This window comes from Oncorhynchus gorbuscha, linkage group LG07 (genome assembly GCF_021184085.1).
Source record: "Oncorhynchus gorbuscha isolate QuinsamMale2020 ecotype Even-year linkage group LG07, OgorEven_v1.0, whole genome shotgun sequence".
Classification (NCBI taxonomy): Eukaryota; Metazoa; Chordata; class Actinopteri; order Salmoniformes; family Salmonidae; genus Oncorhynchus; species Oncorhynchus gorbuscha.
The window spans coordinates 41,879,532-41,901,192 of record NC_060179.1 but is presented as its reverse complement, the minus strand read 5'-3'; the positions used below and the strand labels follow the sequence as shown (position 1 = coordinate 41,901,192).

The 21,661-nt window shown below is 44.1% G+C and overlaps 1 protein-coding gene across 1 annotated transcript in view; it reads left to right on the top strand.

Moving 5' to 3' along the window:
• The window catches only part of LOC124039873, a 31,787-nt gene extending 10,415 nt beyond the window's left edge, over positions 1 to 21,372 (top strand). The window contains exons 4-9 of the mRNA XM_046356375.1: positions 15,486 to 15,586; positions 15,716 to 15,811; positions 16,023 to 16,244; positions 16,933 to 17,441; positions 17,573 to 18,103; positions 19,582 to 21,372. Coding sequence (XP_046212331.1) covers positions 15,486 to 15,586; positions 15,716 to 15,811; positions 16,023 to 16,244; positions 16,933 to 17,441; positions 17,573 to 18,103; positions 19,582 to 19,901 — 1,779 coding nt within the window. The 3' untranslated portion in view covers positions 19,902 to 21,372. The remainder of the gene's footprint in view (positions 1 to 15,485; positions 15,587 to 15,715; positions 15,812 to 16,022; positions 16,245 to 16,932; positions 17,442 to 17,572; positions 18,104 to 19,581) is intronic.
• Positions 21,373 to 21,661: the final 289 nt, after the last annotated feature.

Here is a 21,661-nt window from a genome sequence, read left to right as displayed (position 1 = left end):
ATGAGCCGGTTAAGGATCGATTCAGACAAGGTGGTAGATTGTACGACAAGCGACAGGTTTATTCAGAGTGAAGATATCTGGTACACGTATATACGGGCCCCTCTGTTAACTCATCAGAGACTAGCAGAAAAAAGCACCACTAACAGTGAGTACAAGCTTCATATACACAACAGAAAGTAGGTTGATTTCTAGGAGATCGGATCTTCGGATTGGATCAGGCTGGGATGTAGTCGTCCGGCATTGGCTCTGTTGTCTGTCCTTCATCGTAGAATCCTGCCATGCCTGTTCTTGGTCGTCACACCATGTTCAGCTGAAAAGGGGATCTGGTGTGTGCGCTATCTTCAGTCACACAATGTTCGGCTGGGAGGGAGATTATGTGTGTGTGCTAGTTTGTCTGCAAGTCAAGGCTGTGTCTCTTCTTCCCAATGTGTGGGTGTATGTCTTATCTGTGTGTCCTCGGCAGTTAGTGTGTATTGTATGTGCGTCGTCCCTGTCTTCAGAGGAGTCAGTGTGTAATGTGTGTGCGTCGTCCCTGTCTTCAGAGGAGTCAGTGTGTAATGTGTGTGCGTCCCTATCTTCAGAGGAGTTATGGCCGAACTCCCGGCCAGCACCTGTGGCTAGGAGTATCCTGTATGGGGCCCAACATGTTTTACTATGAAAATACGTTGTTATGTGTTGTCTCAGTTATAACAATGCAATAGCAGTAATGTCACCTACATAAGAATTAGCAATCCTCTACAAATCCCTCTCTTCACGTCTCCCCAGAGACGTGACACAACCTAACTAGATTCTGATACAAAAGAAAATCTGTCCCAAAGGGGCTATAAAAGAAGGCACAACATTAAAAATAAATGGATGTATATGTATTCCCACCATGTTCCCAACTCAATCCCACTATGTACTAAGTTGGCTACCAGCCACCTAGGAACTTACAACCCTCATGTATAACAGAGCGGAGAACAACAGCTCAAAATGAAAGGAAAAATGATATTCTACATAAGCCAACTTTTTCCTGCTCCCTCTCTTCACATCTCCTAAGAGATGTGATATAGTCCAGATACATTACTCCAAGCAAAAACGAAAACATAATTCAAAAAGGAAAAATAGCCTAAACTAGATAAGTCTATACGGAAATGGCCCACAAAGAAAAATAATTTCCCCCTCTTCCCATCCCAGATGGGACACGACATACAATGGAGAAGCTTAATCAATAAAAGCAACTGGATCCCCCTCTTCCTACTCGGGCCTTAGATATAACTCTAGTAGTGAGTGAGCGAAATACATGGAATGCAGCAGCAGCCGCACAACACTAAAATGGCTGCAAAAACTGAAAGATGGGTCTCATGCTCCATACCGTTATCTCACACCTGGCTCCTGTTATCCAACAAAAAGACCGCTTGTTCTCGCAACCCACGCTCTGAATGTGCCCTCCCTTCTGTATTTTTCCAGCATGAGAAAGTCCCATGGCCCTGATACTTTTAACAATGTTTCAAATCAGCTAGGTAGCATAACACATACATACCTCCACACAAGGCAACAGCAGATAATATTCAATCTTATATATGGTAATGGCTATAATGTAAAATAACCCCAAGGGTGTGAACACAAATTCAGCAATGAATCATATAACAGTTACAAAGTTTAAACTACCTTCATGTCAAAAGAGAACAGCTCATTCAAAAACTGAACAAAAGAAAAGTGTGAAATTTAAGTCCCCCTTTTGACACCCGCTAGGGTGTCACTCATTATCCTTTATTTCAGCAGTCATAGCATTTCATGAAAATAATAAAAAAGTTTATTATTAATAACAAGTGATATATGCCTTTGTTGTATGCTTTTGTTTCCCCCTTTTGTCACCCACAAGGGTGTCACTTATCAAAAACAGGATAAAACTTTATTGTTATTTACATGTAAGATGTAGGATAAAACTTTGGTCATGGAAAACAGTAAAGAATTATTAGAAACCATCTGGTCCTCTCAGCTACTCCTATCCTGTACCAGGTGGGCTCCTTGCCACCCAGGGACTCTAAAACCTTTACAACAGGGAGAACAAACATACTGGAAAGAAAACCTATCATAAAAATGTATAACAAGGAACTGTGGTGGTGTTAAATCATTCTACTACCTCACCCACAGCATACCATCGGTCATCCTCAGTCAGTCCCATCCTCTCCTGAAAGCATGCTTCCGTATCGGCATCTCCAACTGGAGCATCAAGCAAAGGCAACATGCCTGAAGCGTTCACCATATCTGTAACATATTTCTTAGAACACGGTATGATGCAAGCAGCACATCACATCAATAACAAATAATACAAGAATTAGGGTCAGAAATCCAGTAACCATCATACCAGTGTACTTACCAAACCAGGCCAAGAGAACAGACTCCTCCACCCCCCTCCGTGGACCTCATCTTCGCAGATAGTGCATCAAGCCCGCCTTAGATATACCACCATCTGGACTGGTATTATTAGGAATATACGTGCAACATTGTTTACCGAACATCTTGCAGACGTCCCCCCTGACTGGCAAGAAGCATATTCAAGGCAAGTCTATTCTGTCTGGAAACCCCAAATGTGGCCTCAAGCTGTTCAGACATACCAGTGAGTGCATCACGGGAGTAATTCACCAAACGCTGTTGATTATAGTAGAATATTTAATCCATGCAGTCTGTCCAGCATCCACTATGGCTGGACCCATAATAGGTAGTAAGTGCCAGAGTCCATCATTCCTACCCAAGGCCTGAAACTCATGAGGAACCCCCACTGGCACTCCCAACAGGTTAGTGTATGTCAACTACATCCTCTGTCCATGGAGCACTACGTCTATGTCTCCCATGGGATTTCAGGTCCCCTGGTTACAGAACTCAGCAGCTGTTCAGCAGCAACATCAACAATGGTCAGTGGAATTATCACTGGTCAGACCACACGTATCTTGCCATTCTCCTCTAAGAATGGGTCTCAGCACTCTTTTTGGCTCCACACATCCACCTCACATCAGCCAGACCACTAGTTTGGTTTAGGCCTGTAACTGGCCAAGTGGAATTAATGGTTATGTTACTACTGCAATCAGCTTCAGGCAATCTCCCATAATCAAAACCAGTCCCAGTTCCTAATTGATCAATAGCCGAATAGTCTCTAACATTAATTACCTGAATGGTATTTTTAACACAGTGGTGGTAGAGGAGTGTGTCCGGTTACCTCTGGTCTTGGCAGTACCTTAATAGAAAACACACCCATCATGTCTGTCCTCATCCTTTGTAGTCCGAGGGTGTGAGTGCCTGCATCAGAGAGCTCAATATTTTTTATGGTTAGTAGGATTTCATCACCTTTACAAAGTTCAACATTGCTCCCAGGTTTCCCCCATATCATGGAAAACCTATCCACCCTTGTGGGATCCCCCCCCCGAAGTCGGTTATCATGTAATCTCTACTCTAACTTCCTGTCTACCCAGATCTAGGGATCTCTTATGTTCATTTTGGAACAAAATACACATCACTTAGCCAGAGCCAGACACATCCTCACTTCTATGGACAAAAACAGGGGTGATAGGACAGGTAGGGTTTACTTCATTCGAGAGTTAGCCCCCGGAATTCTGTTAATTCCAGTTCTTCTCCCGAACTCTGTTTATTGTCCGACAGTGAAAAAGTGTCTTACCCTTCCGCCGTGCGATATGAATCTGGGTAACTCTTTCAGCTAGCTGTCACCAGGGGTCTTCTATGGTCCCCAAGCCTCTGGGACTGGATTGAGTGACTTCACCTGTAGTTCACCTGTAATGCATAAAATCCTGGACATACAGGCTTGGTTAACAAACAATTTCTCATATGTTTTATTTGATTATATCTTTAACTTCTATGCCCAATTGTTAGCTTACATTTTTTAAATTATTAGTTTCTTATCCAATAGTCCCCATCCTATCCTAGACCACAATTTACCCATCCCCCTTTTGATATCTGGCTTTGCCCAGGTATCAACCTTACCTACTCTAAATAATGACTTAGGTAAGATTAGTATAGTATCCTTATGTTCTGACATCATCATGAAGGAGCGCCCCCTACATTTTCTACATGTCCAACTCTCCCCCCTGTCTCCACACAGCAACTGCTATCTTTGCCTATCCTGGCCCCCCCCCTTTCCAAAACTCTCCTCACTTCTCTCCAACTTTCAAGGTCTTTGCAGTGCGGGGGAGGGCCCCTCCGTCTGCCTTTTCCCCCAGCTGTAAAATACCATGTCTCTGGGAACGTGAAAATCCCCTTAACCCAAACGTTTACTACAAAAACAATTATGATAATCCCCTCAAACTCAAATAATTTGTCTCGGTGTTTCATGTTTTATTCGTGTTTCTCCAAATTGTCTCCCCAAAAATACTTCTTAAATCCCCAGCCATTAGACACACACACAACTGTGTTAAATGTGCACTGTCCCTTTAACATAAAAACCTCAGCCTTTCATTGTTCCCCATAATGAATACAGATTCTAATGTTAGTCTACCTTAACCTCCTGTTTAATTTCAGTGGTGTTATCTGAACAATCAAACCAAAATCAATAACCGGGAAGAACTTGTGTAAACTAATTAAAAGAACAAAATAAATCTACCTTATTTCTCAACACTTGGTTAGAACACCACTCCCGTCTTACATCGACCACACCCGTCGCCCCGTACCTAGTGTATATCTTATCTATTACTCAGTGGCTCAATTAATGTTTATCGTAAGTATGTTCAGATGTTGATGATGTAATTCCACAATATTAGTATAGTTCAAACCTCATAATATAACTCTACACACAGAATTTTACGTCAATAGAGTTTAACACCTTTTCCAACAGTCATGCACACCCCCTCAATATTCTATGATATTACTCTCATCAGCAAGCCTGCAACTTTTTCAACATTCTTATCATAAAAATCCCCGACCTCATTCATACCGATATTAGTCCCCGACTGAATATCAAACGTATTTCATGCACACGATTTGAGTCTCACAAATCTTCTTTTATGCCAGTAAACTTCAATTTACACCAGACACACACAAATCTTAATTCTCCCCAGCAAGCAGACCAGTAGGAGATGCAATAGCCCCACCTTCTGTCCATACTCTGTACAGCTTCTCACCCAGTCTCCTCCACTCCTTATCCTCTCTGCCTTTATTGAATTCTAGAATGGACTTCAGCGTTCTCAACCTCTTTTCTATTTCCAACGACATTCCATGTACACTACAATACTGCCAACAAGCCATGCCTTTACTGAAACCCAAGTGATACCCTTTCCCTACGGCTAAATCGGTCTCAAGTCCGAGTATTCAATTTGAATATCCGTCATTCACACTTGGCCCTGCCTAATACATCACTCATACACGTGGTAAGTGATCTCTGTTACCACCTACCAACCAGGCATACTAGTACATCCCATACACAATGCACCATTAAGTATGGTTGATCAATAATAAAATTGCAGTTGCCAATGGAGATATTACTTTCTCAACTATTTTCCAATCTCACACATCATAATAGTTTAAATTTAGTAACTTACATCAAACAGGTGTCTCACAAAACTAAATTTGTATAACTCCAATGTGCAGAACTTTAGTTTTCCACAACAGGTGTCTGCTTACCCTTTTTAGTTGACCGGTCAGGATTTGTGAGACACACCGTCCGACGACAGTACTGGCCAATCGGCTGGCACACCAATGTCCAGCGATATCTTTTTACCATAATCGTAACTTAATCGGAATTTTACCAGACTACTTGAATATAATTTGAATATACTTAGCCCGTCGTTAGTTAATAACAACGATGTATTCGAGGAGACACTATTGCTCACACTCTGCCTTACCTCAGAGCTTTTCCTTGTATATTCAGTTCGAGAAAAACGATTGGGTTGGTATAGCTTTCGTGGAGCGCGCAACCAAGGGATCTATTCGACTATATAGTCGCAATATTAAATATTATACTCAGATCTTATTTCAATTATACATCAGTCATTTTGTTCCTGATTATACATTTAGCACAGAAGTTATAGATACATAAAACATGGAAGTTTACATACAACATATACGTTTCGGATTTATCCAATAACCCTTCTTGAGTTCTCTCTCTCTCTCAAACCATCAACAATCTTGATGGAGACGATTACAACCACATTACATTTTAATATGAACAGTTACAAATACAAGTTTTCTCTGACCATTATCAGCTTATCTTTTGGACTACTTATCAGACTGGTCTTCGACCGAGTCGCGGGACAAAGTTGCCAATCTTTTCCCCTCTCGGCGCCAGGTTTAATGAATAGTAATTAACTATCCCCTTACTGATTTTTATCCCTAATCTCTACCGTGCTGATCCTTATCATAACAACACGTTATATCTCTGACCCCTGAAAGCCGATCCTTATCAGAGAATCTCTCATCAGACTGGCCTAGACCGGGCCACAGGACAAAATTGCAATTTGTCCCCCTCGGCGCCAGGTTTAATGAATAGTAGTTAGCTATCCCCTACTGATCTCTTATTCCTGATCCATATCGAGCTAACCCCTATCAGAATTAATACACATGTCCGACCTCTATCAGTGAATCTCTTATCAGTCTGGCCTTGACCGGGCCACAGGACAAAATTACAATTTGTCCCCCTCGGCGCCAGGTTTAATGAATAGTAATTAGCTATCCCCTACTGATCTCTATTCCTAACCCCTATCGGAACCACAGGCCTCAAAAGTGATACCTCATCATTGAAAGCTATCAGACTGCGCTGACCGGGTCACGGGACAAAATTACAATTTATCCCCTCGGCGCCAGATTTAATGAATAGTAATTAGCTATCCACTTACTGATATCTCATCAATGATTTAATCACCCGGCCGTCGCCGGTTTGTACCACATATGTTCACTTCACTGTACTTTCAACTTGTCAGCAAATTATAAATTTACACAAGAATTCATACTTACTCGGTAATACTGATCAAAATTTGGATAGACTATACGACAATATGCAAAGTTTGATTTAACAGGTTTTGCTTACCTTGTTTGTGGTGCGCCTTGTGATCAGTTTACCGAGTTGAGCAGAATTGTTGTCCTCCCCCGAATTCCTTCACCCGTCTTCCTACAACCGTCCTTCCGTCACTCTCCTTCTCACACCCAAATCAACTCACTTCGACGGACCGTTATTAAACCATCCTCCCGCTACCAAGTTCTGTTGATAAAAGGTTATGTGGAAGGATGAGCCGGTTAAGGATCGATTCAGACAAGGTGGTAGATTGTACGACAAGCGACAGGTTTATTCAGAGAGAAGATATCTGGTACACGTATATACGGGCCCCTCTGTTAACTCATCAGAGACTAGCAGAAAAAAGCACCACTAACAGTGAGTACAAGCTTCATATACACAACAGAAAGTAGGTTGATTTCTAGGAGATCGGATCTTCGGATTGGATCAGGCTGGGATGTAGTCGTCCGGCATTGGCTCTGTTGTCTGTCCTTCATCGTAGAATCCTGCCATGCCTGTTCTTGGTCGTCACACCATGTTCAGCTGAAAAGGGGATCTGGTGTGTGCGCTATCTTCAGTCACACAATGTTCGGCTGGGAGGGAGATTATGTGTGTGTGCTAGTTTGTCTGCAAGTCAAGGCTGTGTCTCTTCTTCCCAATGTGTGGGTGTATGTCTTATCTGTGTGTCCTCGGCAGTTAGTGTGTATTGTATGTGCGTCGTCCCTGTCTTCAGAGGAGTCAGTGTGTAATGTGTGTGCGTCGTCCCTGTCTTCAGAGGAGTCAGTGTGTAATGTGTGTGCGTCCCTATCTTCAGAGGAGTTATGGCCGAACTCCCGGCCAGCACCTGTGGCTAGGAGTATCCTGTATGGGGCCCAACCTGTTTTACTATGAAAATACGTTGTTATGTGTTGTCTCAGTTATAACAATGCAATAGCAGTAATGTCACCTACATAAGAATTAGCAATCCTCTACAGGTGTTTTCGTAAATTCAATCTGGAGACAAGTGCCAGAGTGTGTTTTGGGCGTTCATTAATTCAGAGCGTTTCGCTGTCGGAGCTTTCAGAGTGCACACTGGACTCTCGGGCCGAAGAGTAGGGTTGATACGAGTGTTCTGACCTCAATGGCAGTAAAGCACCCAAGCAAACTGGCTATCTTGCTATCTACTTCCAGACACAAATGAGCAGGTTAGGGTGTTCATGTTATCCAGCGCGTTGGTGACTGTAACTTCTGCTGCTGGCCATATTCAACAAGTGTTGAGCGTTCGTAAATTCATCAGTTATTCTGCGCTCTAGGACACTCAGACGAGAATGCTCTGAAATCGGAGTAGATAGCCAGAGTGAATTTACGAGCGCATCGTAATGTAGCCAACGATTATAGGGTCCCCTAGGAAACACTGAACATCACTTTGTTTCTTACCCTGTCACAATAACTCCTCCCTGGCATTTTCATTCGTTGTCATGTCAAACAACACTTATTTATTCAGTTATAGAATTAGAATAAACATTTTATTTCCATGATGCTAACAGTTCACCCAAGTGTTTTGCTCTAAATCACAAGTGAAATCACAATTGCAACATTTGGTTTAAAATAAGGCCTTGCTTTTTTGCCAATATCGTGCAACCCTACGTGGCAGTGTGGATATGCAGGAAATTATTTTTGGTTGAAGTTGAATTGAACAGTATAAAACAATCAGAATGGAGAAAGACTCATTGACCTCACTTAGAATGTATGTGTTGCCATTAGCGGTGCGTGGGTAAAATCACTGGCAGTCACTTTGATGCACACCTATCCAGATGATGATGATGCTGCGTACCATTTTGCGAAATGATGCTTTAGGTGTGATCGAGGAGTTAGAACCACAGTTACCGCAAGTCGCAAAGAAAACTGTCCACTATTCCAGGTCCATTTCAACTTCAACATCATCAAATCACATACAATGCATTCGGAAAGTATTCAGACCCCTACCCTTTTTCCACATTTTGTTACGTTACAGCCTTATCTAAAATTGATTAAATAAAAATGTTCCTCATCAATCTATACACAATACCCCATAATGACAAAATGAAAACAGGTTTTTAGAAATGTTTGCAACTTGATTTTTTTTAAAACGTTAAACCTTTTGCAATGAGACTCGAAATTGAGCTCAGATGCATCCTGTTTCCATTGATCAGCCTTGAGATGTTTCTACAACTTAATTCGAGTCCACCTGTGGTAAATTCAATTGATTGGACATGATTTGGAAAGGCACACAGCTGTCTATATAAGGTCCCACATTTGACAGTGCATGTCAGAGCAAAAACCTAGCCATGAGGTCAAAGGAATTGTCTGTTGAGCTCCAAGACAGGATTGTGTTAAAGCACAGACCTGGGGAAGGGTACCCAAGGTTCCCAAGAACACAGTGGTCTCCATCATTCTTTAAAAATTTTCTTTTCTTTTTTTCACCTTTATTTAACCAGGTAGGCTAGTTGAGAACAAGTTCTCATTTGCAACTGCGACCTGGCCAAGATAAAGCATAGCAGTGTGAACAGACAACAGAGTTACACATGGAGTAAACAATTAACAAGTCAATAACACAGTAGAAAAAAAGGGGAGTCTATATACAATGTGTGCAAAAGGCATGAGGAGGTAGGGGAATAATTACAATATTGCAGATTAACTCTGGAGTGATAAATGATCAGATGATCATGTACAGGTAGAGATATTGGTGTGCAAAAGAGCAGAAAAGTAAATAAATAAAAACTGTGGGGATGAGGTAGGTGAAAATGGGTGGGCTATTTACCAATAGATTATGTACAGCTGCAGCGATCAGTTAGCTGCTCAGATAGCTGATGTTTGAAGTTGGTGAGGGAGATAAAAGTCTCCAACTTCAGCGATTTTTGCAATTCGTTCCAGTCACAGGCAGCAGAGTACTGGAACGAAAGGCGGCCGAATGAGGTGTTGGCTTTAGGGATGATCAGTGAGATACACCTGCTGGAGTGCGTGCTTCGGATGGGTGTTGCCATCGTGACCAGTGAACTGAGATAAGGCGGAGCTTTACCTAGCATGGCCTTGTAGATGACCTGGAGCCAGTGGGTCTGGCGACGAATATGTAGCGAGGACCAGCCGACTAGAGCATACAAGTCGCAGTGGTGGGTAGTATAAGGTGCTTTAGTGACAAAACGGATGGCACTGTGATAAACTGCATCCCAGTTTGCTGAGTAGAGTGTTGGAAGCGATTTTGTAGATGACATCGTCGAGGATCGGTAGGATAGTCAGTTTTACTAGGGTAAGCTTAGCAGCGTGAGTGAAGGAGGCTTTGTTGCGGAATAGAAAGCCGACTCTTGATTTGATTTTCGATTGGAGATGTTTGATATGGGTCTGGAAGGAGAGTTTGCAGTCTAGCCAGACACCTAGGTACTTATAGGTGTCCACATATTCAAGGTCGGAACCATCCAGTGTGGTGATGCAAGTCGGGCATGCGGGTGCAGGCAGCGATTGGTTGAAAAGCATGCACTTGGTTTTACTAGCGTTTAAGAGCAGTTGGAGGCCACGGAAGGAGTGTTGTATGGCATTGAAGCTCGTTTGGAGGTTAGATAGCACAGTGTCCAATGACGGGCCGAAAGTATATAGAATGGTGTCGTCTGCGAAGAGGTGGATCAGGGAATCGCCCGCAGCAAGACCAACATCATTGATATATACAGAGAAAAGAGTCGGCCCGAGAATTGAACCCTGTGGCACCCCCATAGAGACTGCCAGAGGACCGGACAAATGATGAAACCACCAAGACTCTTCCTAGAGCTGGCCGCCCAGCCAAACTGAGCAATCGCGGGAGAAGGGCCTTGGTCAGGGAGGTGACCAAGAACCAGATGGTCACTCTGACAGAGCTCCAGCGTTCGCCTTTGGAGATGGGAGAACCTTCCAGAAGGACAACCATCTCTGCAGCACTCCACCCACCAATCAGGCCTTTATGGTAGAGTGGCCAGATGGAAGGCACATGACAGCCCGCTTGGAGCACCTAAAGGACTCTCAAACCATGAAAATTCTGTCAATGACATATGCTCTCAATGTGATTTGATAGGAGTGACGCCATATCCAAACTGGCTTCCCTTGTGTGCCAGGACCATTCACACTCGAGCTCAACGCTGATTGCCTATTTTATACTCTTTTTTTTATTTATTTTTATTTTTTTTATCAAGGGAGGCCAAATGCTCGTGGGCGACATCAATGTCATACTCTTTTGGACCCAACATCATCAGATTGATGGCCTACACATACAGAGACAGAGGGGTGCTGTTTTGCTCTTTCGGATGCTTTCTCCAGTGAGATGCATTCAGCCTCTAACGATGAATGAAACACAAAGAGACAAGATAAAATAATGTATGTTTTTTCTTTTTTCATTTTTGGGGGGAAACCTGGCTTCCCTTGGCATCCATGAGTACACGCCACTGCATTTTGCATAAAATACAGTCAAATTTTTTAAATCCAGTGAATTGACATTTTGACCACATTGCACCGCCCTACTACTCCCATCAGCAAATAGACCTAGATGATATCGCTAAAGTTGATGGCAAGTGGTTTGGAATGCTATGTGTCTTCACTCAAACCATGGTACCCAGCTTGGAGGTAAACAACATTTGTGGGTATGAATTCTACAATGTTCAGGTGTTTTTGTTCATCTCTGCTGTTGACGTTTCTCTCCCCATGATGTTTGACTCATGGTAATGAAGGCCTAAGCCGTCATCAAGCAGTTTAATGTAGGCTTATACTGGAGGTTTAACATTGGGCTTCATTCAAATTGCTTGTCAATCTAATATTTACTTTGTTCCCTATAAACATACAATGGGATCCTGCAGGTGAAGTATCATTCTTAATATGTACCATCGTTGTCCCTTTCTGACATTAGCCTAAGAAAAATGGATTCATGTGAATTGCTTGATCGACTCCTCAGGAGGTAATGCAGTAAAATGCTAATTATATTTGTCACGTGCCGAATACAACCGGTGTAGACCTTACAGTGAAATGCTTACTTAAAAGCTCTTCCTCAATGATGTGGAGTTAAATAAAGAAAATAAAAACACACTATAAATGAATATAAATATATGTAAGCTATAAGGAGTACCAATACCATATCACTGTGCTCAATATGTTGTAACTGAGATAAATATGGACATCTGGATAGATGATGATAATAAAAGTAAAAAGTAGCAGTACCGTATATGGTGAGTGCATGTCTGAGTATGTGGATAAAGACCTGTGAGTGTGCATAGAGTCAGTGCAGGTAGTCCAGGTAGCCATTGATTAGCTACTCAACAGTCTTATTGCTTCGGGGTAGAAGCAGTCTCTGCGCCTGTTGGTCCGAGATCTGATGCTCCGATACCCCTTGCCAGATGGTAGCAGAGAGAACAGCCCATGGCTTGGGTGTCTGAAGTTTTTTTGGCAATTTTCTGGGCCTTCCTCAGACACCGACTGGTATAAAATTACCTGGATCGTAGGGAGCTCGGCACCAGTGATGTTCTGGGCCGTCCACACCATCCTCTGTAGAGCCTTGCGTTTGAGAGCATTGCAGTTGCCATACCAGGCAGTGGTGCAGCCAGTCAAAATGCTATCAATGGTGCAGCTGTAGAACTTCTTCTGGATCTGGCGGCCCGTGTCAAATCTATTCAGCCTCCTGAGGGAGAAGAGGCGCTGTTGTGCCTGCTTCACGACTGTTTGTTTGTGTGTGGACCATATTAAGTCCTCAGTGATGTGGACACAGAGGAGCTTGAAGTTCTTGACCCGCTCCACTACAGCCAGGTGGATGGGGGGGCCTACCAGGCTATCTGGGACGTTGATGTGTGCCATGACCAGCTTTTCAAAGGAATTCATGATTACAGAGGTGCGCTACGGAGATGAGCCAAGCATGATTACAGCCACTTTGAGCGAAATCAGTCATCCGGAACAGCGGAGGCCCTCATGCTTGGCTTGGTGTTGCATAAAAGGCATTTATAGTGCCTTCAGAAAGTATTGACACCCCAATTAACCCCCTAGAGTTGATGTCCGCACCCCTGCAGAAATGTAATTAGCATAATGGATAAAACGTTTAAGCCAGAGAACAGTTTTATTGCATTGGATGCATCTCAATTCACCGCATCCACCAATGTCGCATTTCCGCATCTGCTGTGAAAGGTGGCGGAGCTAGAATCAGTCTTCTCACAAAATCTTCTGTAATGTCCAAACAGTTTGGCCTATAAACCCCTCTATGGAAAGAGGAGACTCTCACAAACATGATGGTGTTCTCCACTTTTCTCTACGACTCCCACAAGCCTCTTGGGACTCGTCTGAAGTCGGTTCAGCCGACCTGCCAACTTCAGTCTGTAGAGTTCGAAAAACTCCCATATCTTTTGGGTGAAATTCCACAGTGTGCCATCACAGCAGCAAGATTTGTGACCTGTTGCCACGAGAAAAGGGCAACCAGTGAAGAACAAACAACATTGTAAATACAACCCATATTTATGCTTACTTTATCTTGTGTCATTTAACTATTTGTACATTGTATATATATATATATATATAATATGACATTTGTAATGTCTTTACTGTTTTTAAACTTCTGTATGTGTAATGTTTACTGTTAAGTTTTGTTGTTTTTCACTTTATATATTCACTTTGTATGTTGTCTACCTCACTTGCTTTGGCAATATTAACACATGTTTCCCATGCCAATAAAGCCCTTGAATTGAATTGAATTGAGTTCGAACAGTTTGGGCTAGTGGTTTCCTTCTTCTCCGACAACTGAGCTAGGAAGGACGCCTGTATCTTTGTAGTGACTGGGTGTATTGATACACCATACAATGTGTAATTAATAACTTTGATCATGCTCAAAGGGATATTCAGTGTCTGCTTTTCAAAAAAAATCTACCGATAGGTGATCTGCTATAACCTCCAGCCACATATAGCTAGCTAACAAGAAGCTTTAAACTTGCAATGGAACAACTTTCTGACAAAATTAGGAACGTATAATATCTGTAGCTAGATTCTTACCCGTATGTATACGTGGATGAAAGCTTCACGGCAGACTGCATCCCCTTTCATTAAATAAGACGTCCTGTCTGTCGTTTCCATTTTGTTTGTACAGCTTGCTTGGCGTCAAGTCACTGGTTCACACTTACCATGTGCAATGCCATAAGAATCCTCATAAGCTTTAATCCCTACGAAAACTCTGACCAAGTTACTTGCCCTAGCAGAGTTGGTTTGGCTGTTTTCATGTTATCCAGAGCTTTGTTGACTGTATTTGTGCTCCTGGCAACAATTTAATTACGCTTTTTTTCAACCGGTGTTGAGCGTTCGTAAATTCATCAGTTATTCTGCGCTCTGGCACACTTAGACGAGAGTGATCTGAAACAGTTTTTGCAGTGACTTTCTACTGAAATGGATACTTGCATAGTTGAGTCTTTTTGTTAAGTTTTACTACGCAATACATTTTTTTTTTAAAGCTGCGTTAGACAGGATTACTTACACAAACTGACCAGCTCAAATAGACAAATATTGCCGACCAATCCAAACTCCACTCTCGGCATGTCCAGCCCACTCATTATCTCAGCCAATCATGGGTAGCAGGAAGGTTGCTTCCTTTTTCTGTGACTTAAACAACTAGACTCGTAATTTAACAATGTTATTCATATTTACAGATGGCATACAAGTCTGTTATTAAGGCACATGAAAGTGCACATGTTCGAGGCATTTCTGCCAAAAAACAATGTTGATTAAAAAAAAAGTACTTTCGAATGACTCTCCTGTGAAGTAATAACCCATGACATGCACCTAGTTTCCTGAAACGGGTCACATTTGATCAACAGTCTCGCATAGCCATACATACCTTGAAATCACGTTGTTTGTTCCGCTTCTTTTGGAGGTCTAGATCATTTTGTATTAGCCGAAACTGCTAGAATGATCCTCTGGCTTTTTTATTGGATGTTACATTTCAAGAACCCTCCCCCACATGCCGATAGAAGAAGGGGTGCTGCGTGTTATGGTCGTCATTGTTTTCCAACCATTTAGGCCACATTTTGCAGAGTTATTGTGTATGCTAGTTTGCAACATTGTCGAAAATGGAAGAAAACTTGCCCTTTCATGTCCCTGTTTCGCTGCCAACTCTCACTCCCTCTCCCCCCTTTGCGCATGTTGTGAAGGGAGAGATACATTCTGATAAGCACAAGCATACGACAGTCGAACAACATTTCAAAATGTAAAACACCGTTTTTAAAACAATTACTTTTACTGAGGAGAGTCTCCGCTTTCTGAGTGTAAAAAATTATTACAGTATTTACTCTGAACATTGAGGAACATGTAAGATAAATAAATTATTGAATGTGTTACTTGGCCCTGAAATAGTTAGTCTAGAGCCCTGCCACTAATGGAAAGTCTATTTATTGCAATATTAACTTTTTGTCCTTATTGCCCAGCTCTCTAGTTTGGGCTTGACGTTTTCACTCCTATTGGCGTTGTCTGTATCCGCAGGATGTAATGGTGCACCATCTCTTTTTACTCACAGACCAACAGCAAGTCCTTCACTGCCAAGACGTCCTGTGTGCGCCGGCGCTACAGTGAGTTTGTCTGGCTCAAGAAGAGGATGCAGAAAAACACTGGCTTGGTGTAAGTCATAGCATTGTCCCCCAATGTGCTTGGCTTAACTGCTTGTTTATAAAATAATTACAAACACCAATGTGAAGTTGTCCTGTTCTGGGAGCTATGGGTTATTCTCTGTCCCTGTCTGTCCTATAGACCTGTCCCAGACCTGCCCAGCAAGTCCTTCTTCTCCTTCAGTGGTGAGGACTTCCTGGAGAAGAGGAGGAAAGGCCTGCAGTGCTTCCTGGACAAGTCAGTTCCTCTCCTAAGTTAATAATTAGCAATGATTCCACCATTTCAATTATATTGCTTGCTTGTTACCTCTATTTGTCATTGCCACACCTAGAATGAGCACAAAGGAAAAATGGTACCATGACTAGCCGACGATCAAGAGACCACAGCATTGAGCATGGCATTGTTTGTCTAGTTTGTCTTCAAACATACCTTGTTTGTCTTTCTTCAGAGTGTGCAGCATGACAGTGTGTCTGTCAGACAGCCAGCTCCATCTCTTCCTGCAAACCCAACTGCCGGTTGGTCACATCCTAGACTGTGTGCAGGGCCACACCCCCTACACTGTGACAGAGGCCATCCTCACCTATGCCTCGTCCAATCAGGGCTGGGTTCAGGAAGAGGACTTGACCCAGGAGCCTAGTCTCACTCCAGTTCCTTATGAGTCCATGGAGAGGTAAGACTGGAGCAGATCAAACTGTCCACACGGGCACAAATAAGGCGTAGGTGTGTTTAAACGCCTGTTGTGTTCCCGAATAGACTTGAGTGTGTTCAATTAACACATTGTTTTAGGCCAGGATTCAATCTGGACCGCGGAACACACACGTTGTAGCGTGATGGACATGTAAAGGTCATTTCCGATTGATCCGACATCTTCAGCGTTTACTTTGAACGTTAGGTTAACTTTGCCTATAAATTGTGCAGAGCCAAAAAGGGCCGGTCGGATTGAATTCCAGCCTAAGTCTTTGCAGATGCATGCAATTCTACGGTAAGAGAATGAGGACGACTTTTAACAATTATCATGGAAAATTGGACAAAAACACATTTACTCTAAGAACAGTGCAGATGAGAAGTTTGGTAACAGAATGACGGCACAAACAGCACAAAGCGTTATTCTGTTTAGAAGCTTTGCATCTGCACTGTTCTTGAAGTAAATGTGTCTATAAAAAAAATTGTTAAAGGTACTCCTTGTGAATAGTTACATCGTTTGCTTAACTTTGCACGTTTTCGTTTGACATGCATTTTCAAAGTGAAAAATCTGACTCCGCATCAATCTGTTACCCATACCTGTATTTCAGGTTTTACATGTCAATATAAAGGTTATGTTGAGTAGTGGTACTCTATGGCCTTCTCTTTCCCCACAGCCCTGCCCCTCATCTACCTACCCTGCAATGTCAAGAGCCCCTCAGCCCTGTGAACCTCGCCTCCAGTGAGCCAGAGGGCCTACGGACTGAGAAGTTCCTAGCTGATTATGCCGATGACATAGACACTGATGACACCCTTTCCCCAGAGGTCACCCAGGAGGCCCGCAATGTAGTCCAGGCAGAGCCCATCCTGGATATACACAGCCCAGTGGAGACTATCTTTAAGTGGGGCAGCCATGAAGAATCTACTCCAGAGAGGCTCGACCATGAGGCGATGATCCACCACCAAGGTGATTGTCAACTGCAGACACCTGTGGAAGTGCACTGTGAAAAGGACAAAGGCTTGGAGGAGTGTGTAGTGGAGGTGACGACTGAGAGGGTCATTAGGGAGGAGAGCCATGCTGACATAACTACAGAGACAATCCCTCCCAAACAGAGTAACCTAGACCCAGATAGCCACGAGGAACTGATCCACCAAGGGGAACAGACACCTGAGGAAGAGGCCACAGGCCTGGAGAAGGAGTATGTATCAGAAGAGGCCATTACTGACACGACTACAGAGACGATCCCTCCCAAACAGCGTAGCCCAGAGCTCGATATCCATGAACTCCTGGAGATGGAGTTCGAGATGGAGATGGAGTTCTAGAGGACCTTAGCCTTGCGGAGGAAGCTCAAGAAAGCATCAGTCATGAGAAGACAACCTCGGAAGGGGACAGCAACAAAGACACAGTAACAGCCATTGAGCTGGACAGCCAAGGGCACATGGATGAGATTAACTCCGACATAGAGATCAGCCTAGAGGAAGAGTGTCATGAGATCACATCAGAAGAGGTGGAATGTGTTGATGACTCAACCCAAAGGGTAGAAAGTGGAGATGAGACAACCCAGAAGAAGAAGAAGGCTCCCTTGGACATTCAACAAGTAGATGATCAGCTGGACACAACCCAAGAGGTTGAGATTGATGAGGAAATTAATGGAAAGGATGGGGAGAGTCTTGGGGATGGGGCAACAACATTTGATGGGAGTAGCCATAAGGAGAGCGACAACAAGGATTCTGCCAATAACGACAATGCAATACAAGAGACGAATGGCTACATGGAGACAGCTCCCGAGAAGGAAAAGGACTTCAACTCAGACACTGTAATTCTCGAAACTAACCGAGGTCCCTCACATGATACAGACCAGTATCCCTTCTTTCTTTTCTCTCCAAAACTCTTGAACGTGCCGTCCTTGGTCAGCTCTCCCGCTATCTCTCTCAGAATGACCTTCTTGATCCAAATCAGTCAGGTTTCAAGACTAGTCATTCAACTGAGACTGCTCTTCTCTGTATCACGGAGGCGCTCCGCACCGCTAAAGCTAACTCTCTCTCCTCTGCTCTCATCCTTCTAGACCTATCGGCTGCCTTCGATACTGTGAACCATCAGATCCTCCTCTCCACCCTCTCCGAGTTGGGCATCTCCGGCGCGGCCCACGCTTGGATTGCGTCCTACCTGACAGGTCGCTCCTACCAGGTGGCGTGGCGAGAATCTGTCTCCTCACCACGCGCTCTCACCACTGGTGTCCCCCAGGGCTCTGTTCTAGGCCCTCTCCTATTCTCGCTATACACCAAGTCACTTGGCTCTGTCATAACCTCACATGGTCTCTCCTATCATTGCTATGCAGACGACACACAATTAATCTTCTCCTTTCCCCCTTCTGATGACCAGGTGGCGAATCGCATCTCTGCATGTCTGGCAGACATATCAGTGTGGATGACGGATCACCACCTCAAGCTGAACTTCGGCAAGACGGAGCTGCTCTTCCTCCCGGGGAAGGACTGCCCGTTCCATGATCTCGCCATCACGGTTGACAACTCCATTGTGTCCTCCTCCCAGAGCGCTAAGAACCTTGGCGTGATCCTGGACAACAAACTGTCGTTCTCAACTAACATCAAGGCGGTGGCCCGTTCCTGTAGGTTCATGCTCTACAACATCCGCAGAGTACGACCCTGCCTCACACAGGAAGCGGCGCAGGTCCTAATCCAGGCACTTGTCATCTCCCGTCTGGATTACTGCAACTCGCTGTTGGCTGGGCTCCCTGCCTGTGCCATTAAACCCCTACAACTCATCCAGAACGCCGCAGCCCATCTAGTGTTCAACCTTCCCAAGTTCTCTCACGTCACCCCGCTCCTCCGCTCTCTCCACTGGCTTCCAGTTGAAGCTCGCATCCGCTACAAGACCATGGTGCTTGCCTACGGAGCTGTGAGGGGAACGGCACCTCAGTACCTCCAGGCTCTGATCAGGCCCTACACCCAAATAAGGGCACTGCGTTCATCCACCTCTGGCCTGCTCGCCTCCCTACCACTGAGGAAGTACAGTTCCCGCTCAGCTCAGTCAAAACTGTTCGCTGCTCTGGCTCCCCAATGGTGGAACAAACTCCCTCACGACGCCAGGACAGCGGAGTCAATCACCACCTTCCGGAGACACCTGAAACCCCACCTCTTTAAGGAATACCTAGGATAGGATAAAGTAGTCCTTCTCACCCCCCTTAAAATACTTAGATGCACTATTGTAAAGTGGTTGTTCCACTGGATGTCATAAGGTGAATGCACCAATTTGTAAGTCGCTCTGGATAAGAGCGTCTGCTAAATGACTTAAATGTAAAATGTAAATGATGAAATCACATCTGATGCTCAGGGGACCAATGATGTCAAAGTCAGAGAGGACAGGGATATTTTGAACATGGTCAACAGTTGCTCAGCAAAAACCCTAGAGAATGAATCTTCAGAGCTAGTGGGTGATGGAGTTGAGCTAAAGGACATGAGAATCCAAGAGAGCAGTCATCTGGAGTCTGAGGGCCACTGTACAGAGCAGAACATCTCATTAGCCCAGGAGGGTAATACTGAGGCCTCAGAAGTGAGCCAGGAATGGGAGGCCCATGGGTTCACTGTTGCTACAAACCAGACTGTGAGCCCAGAGATGGAGCCCTAGATATTAGGCTGCTGCATGCACTCTGAACCTGAACAATGGATAGTGGGATGTCTTCTGCCAAAGACAGAACCAGTCTCTCACTCACCCTGCACGCCTATTCTCACACTCCAGCTGAGCTCTGCTTCGCTTGCGTTGATGAACCTCCTCTGTTGGGCAGCAGAGCGTGCTCAACGTCACAGTAATACTTGGTCTATGGGTGAGAACTTCTCCAAGCTGACAAGTCCAGTGTATCACGCTTCATATTTGGTCATTGACTTTCCTCAAGTCTGGCACTTTCATGTGTTCCTCTGTATACCCTGTGAACTTGTGCCTATAAGGGAATTAGTCCATTTAACTTAACCGGCTGTGGTGCCCCAGTGGCATTAATGTGACAATTATTTTGTCAGTTAATTCACATGCCGTAACACTGTATGCTTGACTATGAGGGGCAAACATGTCCCAACCTGCCCCAAGTCCCACTGATGCATGTGCCCATCTGAACACCTGCCTTGATGAAGCAAAACGCCCTTCAACTGATCAGCAGCAAAACCGAGGCCCTGCTTGTTGGCACCCACTGTCAGGTCCAGCACTCACCAATAACACACCTCACCATAGCAGGACAGAACACGCCTCTCTCCCCCTCAGTTTCCAGTCTGGGTGTAAAAGCTTGATTCCTCCCTGACCTTTGACAGCCACGTCAAACAACCGCGTAAAGCGCCATTCCATCTCCTCACGGCTGAACTACCTCGACACACTCTTCATCGGGAACCCAGGCAGGAGTCTCCAGAAGCTCTAGTACATCCTGAACAGAGCTGCCAGGATCCTGATGAGAGTGCGGAAACGCCATCACATCAACCCCATCGCAGCATCTCTCTGCACTGGCTCCCCATCTCATTACGGATTGAATTCAAAACCCTCCTGCGGACATTCCCGTGTGTTCAATGCCCCTCCTTTATCTAAAAATAACTACTCTCCCTCCGTAACCCCACCTGCACCCTTAGGACAAGCGACTCCACGCCCCCAGGACCAAGCTCAGCTTCTTGGGAGATCAGCCTTTCAGCTCGACCGCCCCCAGCCTCTGGAATGCCCTCCCGGACCACCTGAAGGCATCACAGACTCTGGGCTTCTTTAAAATGGGCCTACAGACCTTTCTCTTTAGGAAGGCTTTTAAATCCAATTTGATTTGTCACATGCTTCGTTAACAACAAGTGTAGACTAACAGTGAAATTCTTACTTACGGGTCCTTTTCCAACAATGCAAAGTTAGATAAGGAAAGCTGGGCTTGTCCTTGTCCCTTGTAGCGTCAACTGTGTTCTTTGTGTCAGTTGCCTGGTCTAGTTGTCCCAAAACGTTATTTGGTTTTAAATGTATTTAATGTACTTTGAGATTATTCTGTATAATGAAAAGTGCTTTACAAATGTAATTTATTATTATGTGATCCATAACTGTCGCAGGGAAGTCGTGATTACGAATTTGGAGTCTGTGAAAAGTTGTCTTGCAATCAACTTTGACTGTGTTTTATTAATAACTTCCTGCAAAAAGTGTCATCCTGCATGCATTCCCTTTGCTGACGTGGGTGATTTCTTGGTTCAGCTTAAATAAACAGTGAAGAGGGTCGTTCCACCTCAAAAAGCACAAATAAGAGGATTTCGACACCCACCATCTCAGATTGTGTCGTAATCTTTTCTGTAGTTAGAAACCGATAAGATTAGCGTTCCTGAAACATTATTTTGTTGAAATATATATAATATAATTTCATATCTGAGAAATTAAAGGCCCAA